The following is a 12,988-nucleotide window of genomic DNA, read 5'->3' as shown; positions in this document are numbered from 1 at the left end:
GGAAAAGAAATTAATGAGGGGTAGTAAAGATAGTACAGGAGTGAAGGATTATACCTTCAATGCCAACCCCAGGTGGATCACTAGCACCACCTGGTCCCCCAAGCATCTCCAGATACAACCATGGTGAGACCTCAAGCTTCTCTAGAATAGCCCAGGTAATCCCCAGCATTTCAGGATCCTACCAAAACCACATTCTCAGACCTATACATTGCAGGTGGTTTCTGAGAATTTACAGGACTTCAGAAACACTACTTTAAAGACATTCCAACTCCTCCCCCCGCCAAAAAAAAGAACAAAATAAAAATGTCAAAATATAAATTAAAAGTTATACTACTACCATCTGACAATTCTGGTTCTCGAGTGAATGTCTGTAGTCACTGCATTATTTCAATGCCAAGAAAACTGGCCCCTTTAGAAATGCCATCCCAATGACATTTTTCAGTGCTCTCTTGATGTCTTTGTTCCTGAGACTATAGATGAAGGGGTTCAGCATGGGAGTCACCACTGTGTACATCACTGAAGCGATTGCATTAGACTGTGAACTATGAGTAGCTGCAGAGCTCAGGTACACGCCTATACTTGTGCAAAAAAATAAGGAGACCACGGAGAGGTGAGATGCACAGGTGGAAAAGGCTTTATACTTGCCCTGAGCAGAGGAGATTGCACGGATGGAGGAGACAATCTTTGAGTAGGAGTAAAGGATCCCAGCAAAAGGACCACCACCCATCACCACCACAACCAAATATTTGACCACATCGTTAAGAAAGGTGTCAGAACAGGCAAGTTGGAGCACCTTATTGAATTCACAAAAAAAGTGGGGGATTTTCAAGTCCATACAGAAGGACAATCGCAAAATCAATGCATTTTCTAACAAGGAATTTAAGGCACTCAGAATCCAGGAGAGCAGAAGCAACAATCCACAGAGTCTGGGGTTCATGATGGCTGTGTAGTGCAGGGGGTGGCAGATGGCCACATAGCGGTCATAAGCCATCACGGTAAGTATAAAGATGTCCAACACTGCAAACAGCAGGAAAAAATACATCTGTGTGATGCAGCCCTCATAGGTGATGACTTTGCTTTGTGTCTGGATGTTCTCCAGCATCTTGGGGATAGTGGTAGAAGTGAAGCAGATGTCCACCAAGGACAGATTGCAGAGGAAGAAGTACATGGGGGTGTGAAGATGAGAGTCTGAGCTGACAGCCAGGATAATGAGCAGGTTCCCAAGCACAGTGATCAGATACATGGAGAGGAAAATCCCAAAAATGAGGGGCTGCAGCTTTGCTTCCTCTGAAATTCCCAGAAGAAGAAAATTGGAAACTCGTGTGTGATTCCCTGTTTCCATGTTGAAGATACTGTCAGGAAAGAGGAAATTATCAGAATGAATGTTCACATGTTAATTACCTACTAATTGATGATTAATCTTTTATGTTCTTCAGTCTAGAAATTAATTTCTCAATCTGCTGCATAGCTGAGTCTCTTAGCGATTCCATCTTGGTGCATGATAAGAACTGAGTCCCCACTCTCAAAATTTTTCTCCCAAAAAAACTACATGCATTTACTGCCTTGTATTGCATTGAGGTTCATTTCATCATTTTCAAGAAATATACATTGAAAGTTCAGATATCTTATATGAGCTTATCGTATAAAGTATTGAAGTCAGACAGTAAGTTGCTGACCAAAATGTCATTCTCAAAATACATGCATATAGTGGCAATAAAATAAAAAAGGCACAAAAATAAAAACTCCTGGGGCCAGAGTAATAGCACAGAGGTAGGGTGTCTGCCTTGCATGCAGCTGATCCAGGACAGATGGTGGTTTGAATCCCAGTGCCTCATGTGGTCCCCCAAGCCAGGAGAGATTTCTAAGTGCATAGCCAGGAGTAACCCCTGAGATTCACCAAGTGTGGCCCAAAAACCAAAAAAAAAAAAAAAAAAGAATAAAAACTCCTGACACCATAATGTAAGGACAATTACAGACCATTTTCAACATAGAAAATAATAAACAATAATCAACAATATATTCCACTTCACACAAAAAAGGAGGTTTGCTGTATAAAACCTTTCACTTACTGATTAAATTATTTTCCTATTCATACTCAGATTGTAAGAAGATACTGAGAAATTAATAATTCTTAGGGCTAATAGAAAGTATAGCCATTAGTACATGTGCCAGACATGGGTTCAAGTCCAGAATCATATAATTCCTAGAGCATCACTCAGTGCAGCCCTGGAGAAGAGCAGAATACCACCAGGATTGACCTGCTGCTCCCTAACACCATTGGGCTCCAGCATTTAACTCAATTTGACCTAATGTCACCAGAAGCATCCTCTGGGTCCCCTGAAATTATTAAGGATTCCCTAAATCCAAATCAATGTGTCTCCTGAACTAGTGATGCCCTAATATTTGCAGTTGATGTGAAACTTTGCCATCAAAGCCAAACATCATCAAAATTAAAATGCTATTTCTTCCCTCCCCTGAATAACCCTCTACACTTATAGTTTCTTCCTCCCATTAGTTGCAGGGCTGTAAGATTAGTTGCAGGGACAAGATCTGTTTATGCTGGTAGATAGTTGTTCTACCATTACTTTTCTACTTAAACTTCTTTCTGCACTCTGCAACCACCCACTTGGGTATTTTTTTGGGGGGGGGCCACATCCAGTGACACTCAGGGGTTACTCCTGCTGCGCGCTCAGAAATCGCTCCTGGCTTGGGGGATCATATGGGACGTGGGGGATTGAACCGCAGTTCATCCTAGATCAGCCGCATGCAAGGCAAAAGCACTACCGCTGCGCCACACTGGACACAACTTATCTTTTAAATTTCATTCATTCCCAATATTCTATCAATTTGCAAGAAAACCAGAGAGATTGCTAGTTTCTTTTTTTGTTTGTTTAGTTTTTTTGTTTTGGGGTCACAACACCCAGCAGCGCTCAGGGGTTACTCCTGGCTCTGCATTCAGAAATCGCACCTGGCAGGCTAGGGGGACCATATGGGATGCCAAGACTCAAACCACCATTCGTCCTGGGTTGGCTTTGTGCAAAGCAAATGCCCTACCACCATGCTTTCTCTCCAACTCCAATTTGCTAGTTACTGAGCTAGGCTGGAGGCTGCCAAGGGTTCTCACGTAAATATGATTAGTTTTGATTCTCTCTGACTCTTTCTACCGGTTCTAATGAGTCACTGGAATCACCTTAGTGAGAATCCTTAAGAAATTGTCCAGTAGAAGTTCAAATTATACCAGGATGATTGATGATAGAGGTTGAAGCTCTACCAGGAAATCTCTGTCTTCAGCTGAAAGAGATGAAACATCAAGCCCCTAGCAAAAAGCAATGACCACATCCCATCCAGTCCAAGACTGAAGAGAAGATATATTAACAGCACTCCATGTCTGCTCATTAGGTGTTTTTCCCTCTGGTTACCCCAACCTCCTCCATGCACATGATTTCCCTATGGACCCCAGTTTGGACCAAAGGAAATTTTTCCTGGAGAATCTGTATTCCCAATAGACCAGGTGAGAATTCAGAGAAGTCTTGTTGTTATTATCTTTCCTCCTGACTTCCTCTCTTTTCCCAAGTTCTAATCTTCCAGATCTTTCTGTAATACTTCTCTTAAATTTTTCCACAGAGAGGTACTGGAGCAATATTTTAGTGGGTAGGGCAATTGCCTTGCATGCAGCCAATATGGGTTCAGTCCCCAGTACCCCTATATGGTCTTCAGAGTCTGCCAGGAATGACCCCTGAGCCAGGAGTAAGTCCCGAGTACTGACAGGGGTAGGCCAAAAAGAAATATAAATAAATACATGTCAACTAATCTACTTTGAAAAAAAAAAGACTGAAATGAGTTGTCAAATTGATTGGCGGTTGAGCAATTACAAACAGCAATGGACCACACTAATTTGTGAGGGGATGGGAACCAATTGGATGGCAGCTGTTGGTTAAAAAAAAAAAAAGCGGGTGTTCAACTTCAGGCCCCAGAGTATAGTGAGGAGAAGGAAAGAAATTGAGTGTGGGGCCAGAGAGATAGCATGGAGGTAAGGCATTTGCTTTGCATGCAGAAGGACAGTGGTTCAAATCCCACATCCCATATGGTCCCCGGAGCCCGCCAGGAGCAATTTCTGAGCCGAGAGCCAGGAGTAGCCCCTGAGAGCTGTCAGGTGTGACCCAAAATCCAAAAAAAAAAAAATAGAAATTGAGTGGATGAGCCAGAGTGATAGCATAGTAGTAGGGTGTTTGCCTTGCATGCAGCCAACCCAGGATGAACCCTGGTTAGATCTCCAGCATCCCATATGGTATTCTGAACCTGACAGGAGAGATTTCTGAACACAGAGCCAGGAATAATCCCTGAGCAATGCTGGGTGTGGCCCAAAAAATATGAGTGGAAGAGAAAGATAAATATGAAAAAATGGGGGACATGGACCAAGGGGGTCTCAGGTGCATTAATGGTGTTAAAAAAAAATAACTAGGGGCCGGCGAGGTGGCACTAGAGGTAAGGTGTCTGCCTTGCAAGCGCTAGCCAAGGAAAGATCACGACCACGGTTCTATCCCCTGGTGTCCCATATGGTTCCCCCAAGCCTGGGGCAATTTCTGAGTGCTTAGCCAGGAGTAACCCCTGAGCATCAAATGGGTGTGGCCCAAAAAACAAAACAAAAAAAAAAACTAAATATTCAAGCCAGAGTCAACAACAATAAAATCATGAGGCCCAAATTTTAACAACCAATCTTAAAAAGGTGCCCGTTTTGATGGCAGATTGGGGTGGATGAGTGGCATGGGATAAACTAGGGAAAAATGGTGAAGAAAGATTGACACTGGTGATGGGCTTGGTATTGAAATATTTTATGTCTAAAACCCAACTATGAATAACTTTTTTAGTCACATGGGTTTAAATTTAATTTTTTTAAATAATTTTATACTTTTGTTTTGTTTTGTTTTGTTTTGGAGCCACATCCAGCAGAACTCAGGGGTTACCCCTGGCTCTGCACTCAAAAATTGCTGCTGACAGGCTCGGGAGACCATATGGGATAACAGGGATTGAAACAGGGTTCATCCTGGATTGGCTACGTGCAAGGCAAACGTCCTACCGCTGTGCTGTCACCCCAGTCCTAATTTTATACTTTAAAAATGCAAATATGAGACCAGAGCGCTGGGCACGCGCTAGCCTAAGACCACGGTTCAATCCCCTGGCGTCCCATACAGTCCCCCAATCCAGGATTGATTTCTGAGTGAATAGCAAGGAGTAACCCCTGAGTGTCACTGGGTGTGGCCGAAAAACAAAAATAAAAAATAAAAATAAAAATGTTCATTGACTCAGGGTTTTCTCCATCTGGACTCTATTAACATTCAACACAATGTCAGAATACTTTGTGAGAGGAAATAGCCTTAACTATTATGCTGTTCACATTCAGCACAATGTCATATGTTTTGCTGATAGCATGCTAATAACACAAAATAGTACACAGAATAGCACAACATGCTAATAACATAAAGTGTTATTAACGTTCAGCAGAACAGCAAAATGTATTTTGAGAAAAAAATGAACAAATATTTCTCAAAGAAGACAGGTGGCCAGTAGACATATGAAAAAATGTTCACACTCATTTATTATCAGGAAAATTCAAACCATTGTGCCAATGAGAGATCATCTCATACCAGTGAGATTATCAAAAAGTCTAGAAACAAGGGCCAGAGAAATAGTACAGTGGGTAGGGCATTTGCCTTGCTTATAGCCTAACTTTTTGGGAGGTGGGGGAGTTGAATTTTTTTTTTGCTTTCTTCAGTATATCTACTGTAGGCAAGATTGTCTTTATTGTCTTCTGATTTATTTATCTAAGCAAGACCCCCTCAGTTTCATTATGTTTTATGAAAAGGTTCGGATTTTACTTTTCCAATAGCTGACTAGTATTTCACTATGTTTATACACCACAACTTCTTTGTCTGTTCCTCTGGCTTTGGATTCTTGGGTTCTATCAAGATCTTGGCTATTTTAAATAATGCTGTCATAAATAGGTATATTTCTTTTCTGTTCTTGAGAATCTAAGAGTGTAAGTATATCACTTGGGAGATCTAATTTTAATATAAATATTTTGAACTAATTGGTTTTTGTTGGGATAGCATTCATTTACAAGAGTACAAATGTTTGTCCACTTTAGGGTTACAATTTTGTCACATCACAAATACCACCAAAGTACCAATTTCCCTCCACCAGAGTCCACCGGACACTTTCACTCATTCACTACTTCTGTGGTCTAAGGCCTAAGAAACTATTATTGCTGGACACTGGAACTTTCTTATATTTTTTAATTTGAAATATTTATTTATTTTTAATATAAATCTTTATTTAAGCACCATTATTCCAAGTATGTTTCTTATTTTGTTTCTCTGAGTGAGAATGCCTAGCATTTGTCCTTATCCTTCTAACTTATTTTATTTACATCACCTCTTTCTGTTGCATGTACCAAACACAAGATTTTTCTATTTTCTAGTGACTGATTGGTATTCCATTGTGTAATACATTGTCCTGAACATGCTCATGAATGGGGAACACTTGGGTGACTTCCGATTTGATCTAAATATAGTAGACAACAATGGGGCTTTCCAAGAGGGGTAATATGAAAAAAAACATAGACAATGTCAACCAAGCCTCATTCCATAGTACAGTTGCTTCCCTGATGACGCCAGTGTTCCTTGCATCCCTAAGGCCAAGTTCATCTCAAAAGCAAATGTATTACACAGTAATACAAAGTTCCCTCAAGGTTTTGCTTCAAAGTCATCTTTAACTTTGAAGGTTGCATGTCTACCTACTTGTTTACATTGCAAAAATTAGTAGAAAGAGCAAGAGAGACTCCACAGGCAGACATATATATATATATACTATTTTTAAACTATTATAGCAGGCAGTATGAGCAGAGAGCCTGAATGTAATTAAGGTATCCTAATGATAAAAAATAAACCCAGCGACATTTTTATAAGGCCAGGAAATTACTACCACTTCTTATTACAGGAATGTCTATTGCAATGGTGATATTTTTTAAATGTCAGTGATACAAGGACACAGCCATAATCTCAGATTGTCCTCTCCTATATAAAGAAATGGGTTCTTGTCAAGATTATATTTCTTTTTAGGTTTTTGGGTCACACCCGGTGGCTCTCGAGGGCTACTCCTGGCTAAGAGCTCAGAAATTATTCCTGTCTGGCTTGGGGAATTATGTGAGATGTCAAGGATCAAACCCAGATCTGTTGTTGGCAAGGCAAATGCCCTACCCACTGTGTTATTGCTACAACCCCAGAAATTTAGTTTTTTCCCAATGGGGTGCAATGACTATCAGAATATTTCTCAGCAAAACTCAGGACCTACTTGTGGATAATATAAATATATTTGGGGGAACCACACCGAGATATGTGTAAGGCTTACTCCTGGCTCTATATTGAAAGATCCCTCCCAGAGGGCTTAGTGGACCATATCAGATGCTGGGAATTGAATTTAGGTTGATTAAATGCAAAGTAATTATCCTCCTGATACACTATCACTCTTGGCCCCTAAAATATATTATTGTGGCAAGATGTGGTTCAGTTATCAAGTCCATGTATTGCAAGTGTGAGGCCCCTAGTTTAATATTCAGGAAAATTATTATTGTTGTTATTATAAATATTAAATTGAGAAGGACAAAATTATTCTTAAGAAATCCAAACAAGGGCCCGGAGAGATAGCACAGCAGTGTTTGCCTTGCAAGTAGCCGATCCAGAACCTAAGGTGGTTGGTTTGAATCCCGGTGTCCCATATGGTCCCCCGTGCCTGCCAGGAGCTATTTCTGAGCAGATAGCCAGGAGTAACCCCTGAGCACTGCCGGGTGTGACCCAAAAAACAAAAACAAACAAAAAAAATCCAAACAATTCCATTGGATACTAGGATTTTTAATGCATATGAAAGGTTGGAAATATATTTGGAATAAGTAGGGAGGTACAAAAATTTCAGTAAATAAAGAAGTTTTATTTCTACAATTGCATTAGAGATCATACTTCTTCACTCTATGCTTTTTGAGGTCCTGTGATCTCCAGCATTTGGTTAGAGCCAGTAACATTGGCCTTTATGGAGTTTTCCTCCCAATGAAACTTTTCAGTGCCTTTTTGATGTCTTTATTCCTGAGACTATAGATAAAGGGGTTCAACATGGGTGTGACCACCGTGTACATCACTGAGGTGATGGCACTAGAGTGAGAGCTGAAAGCAGCTGCAGAGCTCAGATACACACCTAGAGCTGTGCAAAAAAATAACGAGACCACGGAGAGGTGAGATGCACAGGTGGAAAAGGCTTTATACTTGCCCTGAGCAGAGGAGATTGCACGGATGGAGGAGACAATCTTTGAGTAGGAGTAAAGGATCCCAGCAAAAGGGCCACCACCCATGACCACCACAACCAAATATTTGACCACGTCATTAAGAAAGGTGTCAGAACAGGCAAGTTGGAGCACCTTATTGAAATCACAGAAAAAGTGTGAAATTTCCAAATGTTCACAGAAGGACAATCGCAAAATCAATAAATTTTCTAACAAGGAATTTAGAGCACTCATGGTCCAAGATCCCAACACCAGAAGTCCACAGAGTCTGGGGTTCATGATGATTGTGTAGTGCAAGGGGTGGCAGATGGCCACATAGCGGTCATAAGCCATCACAGCCAGGAGAAAGATGTCCATTGCTGCAAACAGTATGAAAAAATACATCTGGGTGATGCAGCCCTCATAGGAGATGACTTTGCTGTGTGTCTGGATGTTCTGCAGCATCTTGGGGACAGTGGTGGTGGTGAAGCAGATGTCTACAAGGGACAGGTTGGAGAGGAAGAAGTACATGGGGGTGTGGAGGTGGGAGTCTGAGGTTACAGCCATTATGATGAGCAGGTTTCCAAGCACAGTAATCAGGTACATGGAGAGGAAAATCCCAAAGATAAGGGGCTGCAGATCTGGTTCTTTTGCAAGCCCCAGGAGAAGAAATTCTACAAATCCTGTATGGTTGTGTGCTTTCATGAGGTGACAAAGACTGCCAGGAAAAAGGAAGATAATAATTTGTTTTAGATTATTAGCATTACTGCCTCATCTGAATGTTATGAAGTATACTTTGCAATCAAGACATTAATTTCTGTCTGTGGTGTAGAAGAACCGAAATTCCATTCCTAGTGAGGATTTATGTTTCACTCCACTCTAAATTTGTTCATTCCCCCCAACCCCAAATTCAAGCATTTGACTCATTTATTGAAGATACCACATATGGTTACATCTATATCACACTAATATTGTCTGATCTCAAAAGCTAAGCAGGGTCAGACCTGATTAGTACTTGGATGGGAAGAAACCATTTATAAGTGGAAAAACAACACAGGAATTAAAGTTCATGCCTTGCATACAGCCAGTCCTGGTCAATTTCTGAAACTATATGTGATTTGTAAGCACCCACAGGGGAACTTTAAAACACCATTGGAATGGCCAGAACAACCCCTGACCCTGCGTAGCCCTAGAAGCAAACCCTCCTTGGTTCCTTGCCTTAAACTGCCTTAAGCTGCTAGCCCAGTTAATGTCTGTGTGTAACCTCAAGGCCTCCTGGACACCACTTGGGAGAACAAAGGAAAAGAGAAAACATTGGGCTGGGAGACAATAAAGGGGAGAAGACACTTGCATTTTGTGTGGCTGACCCAGGTTTTATTCAAAGCTTCACAGGAGTAATTTCTGAGTGCAGAGCCAGAAATGAGCATTGTTGGGTGTGGCCCCCCAAAACAGAAAATATATTTAATATTTTTACATAATATCTCTTGGGTGTCAATCACATTCAAGAAACTCTCCTATATTGAATATAACGTACTGAAACTCAAGCCCTTAGATCTTGATGATAGAGCATGAAAGAAGGTATTTGGATGCCATGTTCAAATGGTGACCAGTAATCGAAAGCAAGGAAACAGAAGTCTATAGGAAAGTATTGGAAGTGTTTGGTTTTTTTTAGCTAATTTCATTGATTCTCAGGTCATATCAGGACATGTCAATGAAGATCTCAATGAAAGAAGACAGGAGTCACCAATGTATCTAAGGGATTTTGTGGGCAGCAAAGAGAATGGTAATTGCAGAGACCTAAATTCTTCACCCACACTATGCACCTTTTACACTTTAGAAATCTTATTACTGTGGCTGAAATAATAATTATTTCATAAGGTCAACCCAGGTTTCATCCCAGCACCCAATAATATGTCCTGAGCACTACTAGGAGTAATCCCTGAGAGCAGAATGAAGAGTAAGCCCTATGAAGTGTGGCCAAAATAAGGTTTTTAACAAAATAATTATTTCTAATGTGCTCTGCTATAGAACTCTTCCTTAATACCATTTGTGGATTGGCTTTGAGCATCTATTTTGTTACAAGGGGTCATACTGAAATATATGAGCCCAGGTACCTAAAGGATTGCTGTTACCCTCTCCCCACAAGACAAAGGCTATGCTCAACTAGATGGTGAGACCCTCCCACTGCTGGGAGGGGTCTTTGTTGGTAATTAAGAGTTGCCTTGGAGGGGGAGGGAAGAGAGGCAGAGGCAGCAAGGAGAGATCAGAGAGGATGGATGCAGGGCAGCTGATGGAGGCTGCTGAATAAAGCTTAACTTAGAAGTCACATGGTGGTTAGGGCTTTGTAATAAAACTGGATGTCTCCTGAAACTTCATCTGACTGCCTGTGGATCATTTCTTTGCTGTCACCCTGTTTCTACCGACTGCAGGCACTGAGCTGAGCCAAGAAAGGCCTGACCATCCAAACTACTAGGACTCATTAATAAATAATTAATATAACAGATTGCTTTCATTCACATGACATTTACCATCACTGAGAGAATGTGAGAAGTGGACAGACAGATGGAAATCAGGGATAGAAGAAAAATCTTTAAACACATGTTCCCTGAGACTGAGTGGAGAAAAGCTTCCTTTATTCTAGAAACATTTCATCTCTCTTTCTACGCCCATAATGCTCAGGAAAATAGAAAAGAAGGAATATTAGTTCATCCAAACCATGTAAAAATTTTAGGGTAACAAAGACCACAGGTTGAAATATCCCAAACCAAGGAAATAAAACAACATTCATAAAAGGAAATAGGTAAAGCACATAAAAGGTTGGGAGATTTTAATGGAATCTCAAGACCACTTTTTCTGAGTTTGTTCTATTTATCTATTTATAGATAAATACCTATTTATCTATTTATCTGAAAAACTAAGATGGAGGTGACCACATGCTATATGGTCAAGTTCCTTTCTCAGTTTTATTACATAGCACATTTTTTGTGGTTACTCAGATTGGGTCATGATCTCAACTTTGACTTATTCACTGAACTCAACCCTTGCTCTGAGTTGGCCCATTACTCTTTAACTCCTACACATGCTATTAAATAGGGAATCCCACCTTTTTTATAGAAACTTGGGACATAGATCACTTTTTTTACCTCATATTTCTGCATTTTTTTTTGTAAAACTAAGAAGAAAGGATGGAGACCAGGTGCCATGAGGTCTCAGGTGCATTGGTAGAGAAAAAGGACAGAACAAAATATCTAAGCCAAATTAACCAACAATAGAATCAGGAGACCTAAACTTCAACCATCTAAACTTGTATGGACCAGTTATACTGGCAGGCCAGGGATCATTGGTGGATGAAAGTTGATACTGATGGTAGAAATGGCCCTAATTCACTGAAATCTGAAATTCAACTATAAATTATGAAAGATTTTGTAGATTACAATGGTTTTGATAAAATAAAAAATTTTGAAAAATAATCCTTTTAGCAGGCCGGAGAGATAGATGGAGGTAGGGCATCTGCCTTGCATACACAAGGATGGTGGTTGGAATCTCAGCATCTCATAGGGTCCCCCCCAACCTGCCAGGAGCGATTTCTAGGCATAGAGCCAGAAGTAACCTCTGAGCGCTGCCGGGTGTGACCCAAAAACCAAAAAAAAAAAAATCCTTTTACCCACCAGACATTGCATACATGATCCATGCCTGAGAAACACTGACACATATGTGTTTCTACATATTATGTTTAGACATACATATATTATTATCTCTAACTTTTCCATTATAACTCAAAATCCTAATAAGTGGGGATGATTTTACCTGATTTGTCTGTATTTTATAATGCAGTGTGAATTACATGCCTCTCTTTAGAATCAAATTTAGGCAGATGGTAAGTGATGAAATGAAATAAACTACAAAAATAATAGAATCAGATTAAATTGTTTAATACAACTGTACCTCAAACAGAACTGAGAAACTGCAGCAGAAATGAACACTACAGCCAAGTTAAGAATATGAACATGGATGAAAATAAAATGAGTAAAGATAAAGGGATAAAGCATGTACCATAAACTATTAATATAATTTTTCACATGAGCCTTACAGTGCAGAAACATTCTGCTAAATCATCGTGCACTGCTATTTGGGAACATTTGCTATTTGTCTAGATCAGAAGTTCCCAAGCTTCTTTTTTTTGGTCTGCTGCTCACTTTTCAGGAAAAGAAACATTTTCTCAGCACCCCCTGGAATGTTACCTTCTTAATCTGAACAGAATGCAATTGCTTTCTGAACATTCAGAACACAATTGCACTCACAGCTCCTATTACCATCCTAGACCATTCTAACATCCACCAAAATGCAATATCGCCCACTACAAGAAGCACTAGTCTTTATCTTGATACTTGGTTTTGTTCTTGGGTCAGACCCAGAAATGTTCACGAGTTTCCCCTGACTCTGAACTTAAAAATAACTCCTGACAGTGCTCAGAGGACTCTATGGGTGCCAAGGATTGAACCCAAATCAGTGACATGAAAGGCATTTATCCTACTCACTGTACTATCTCTCTTCAGTCCCTCTATATTTTTTCCAATATGCTTTTCGATATGTCCTCTCTTAGCAATAATTATAAATTCCTTCTTTTCTCTAGGATCGTTCCAGACTTCTCTTTTCCTCCCTTAAATTTCTAGATTCCTC

At 40.3% G+C, this 12,988-nt stretch overlaps 1 protein-coding gene and 1 pseudogene across 1 annotated transcript; both read right to left on the bottom strand.

Annotated features, from left to right (window-relative positions):
- Nucleotides 1-382: 382 nt before the first annotated feature.
- Nucleotides 383-1,243, bottom strand: LOC126030050 (olfactory receptor 7A17-like). Its single transcript, XM_049788254.1, has 2 exons — nucleotides 896-1,243; nucleotides 383-610 (listed from the first exon to the last, which is right to left on the bottom strand). The coding sequence occupies exons 1-2, from the start codon at nucleotides 1,241-1,243 to the stop codon at nucleotides 383-385; spliced, it is 576 nt and encodes a 191-aa protein (XP_049644211.1).
- Nucleotides 1,244-8,058: 6,815 nt separating this feature from the next.
- Nucleotides 8,059-8,914, bottom strand: LOC126030049 (olfactory receptor 7A17-like; annotated as a pseudogene).
- Between the last annotated feature and the right edge of the window lie 4,074 nt (nucleotides 8,915-12,988).

Source organism: Suncus etruscus, chromosome 15 (assembly GCF_024139225.1).
Source record: "Suncus etruscus isolate mSunEtr1 chromosome 15, mSunEtr1.pri.cur, whole genome shotgun sequence".
NCBI classification, from domain to species: domain Eukaryota; kingdom Metazoa; phylum Chordata; class Mammalia; order Eulipotyphla; family Soricidae; genus Suncus; species Suncus etruscus.
The sequence above is the reverse complement of the archived record's forward strand: the minus strand, read 5'-3'. Positions and strand labels throughout refer to the sequence as shown.

Excerpts from the sequence above, each read along its gene's own strand:
- LOC126030050 (XM_049788254.1), bottom strand. The coding sequence starts at position 1,243 with ATGTATCTGATCACTGTGCTTGGGAACCTGCTCATTATCCTGGCTGTC. Across the intron at positions 611-895 it reads TGTTGCTTCTGCTCTCCTGG|CTCTCCGTGGTCTCCTTATT; the intron begins ATTCTGAGTGCC and ends TGTGCATCTCAC.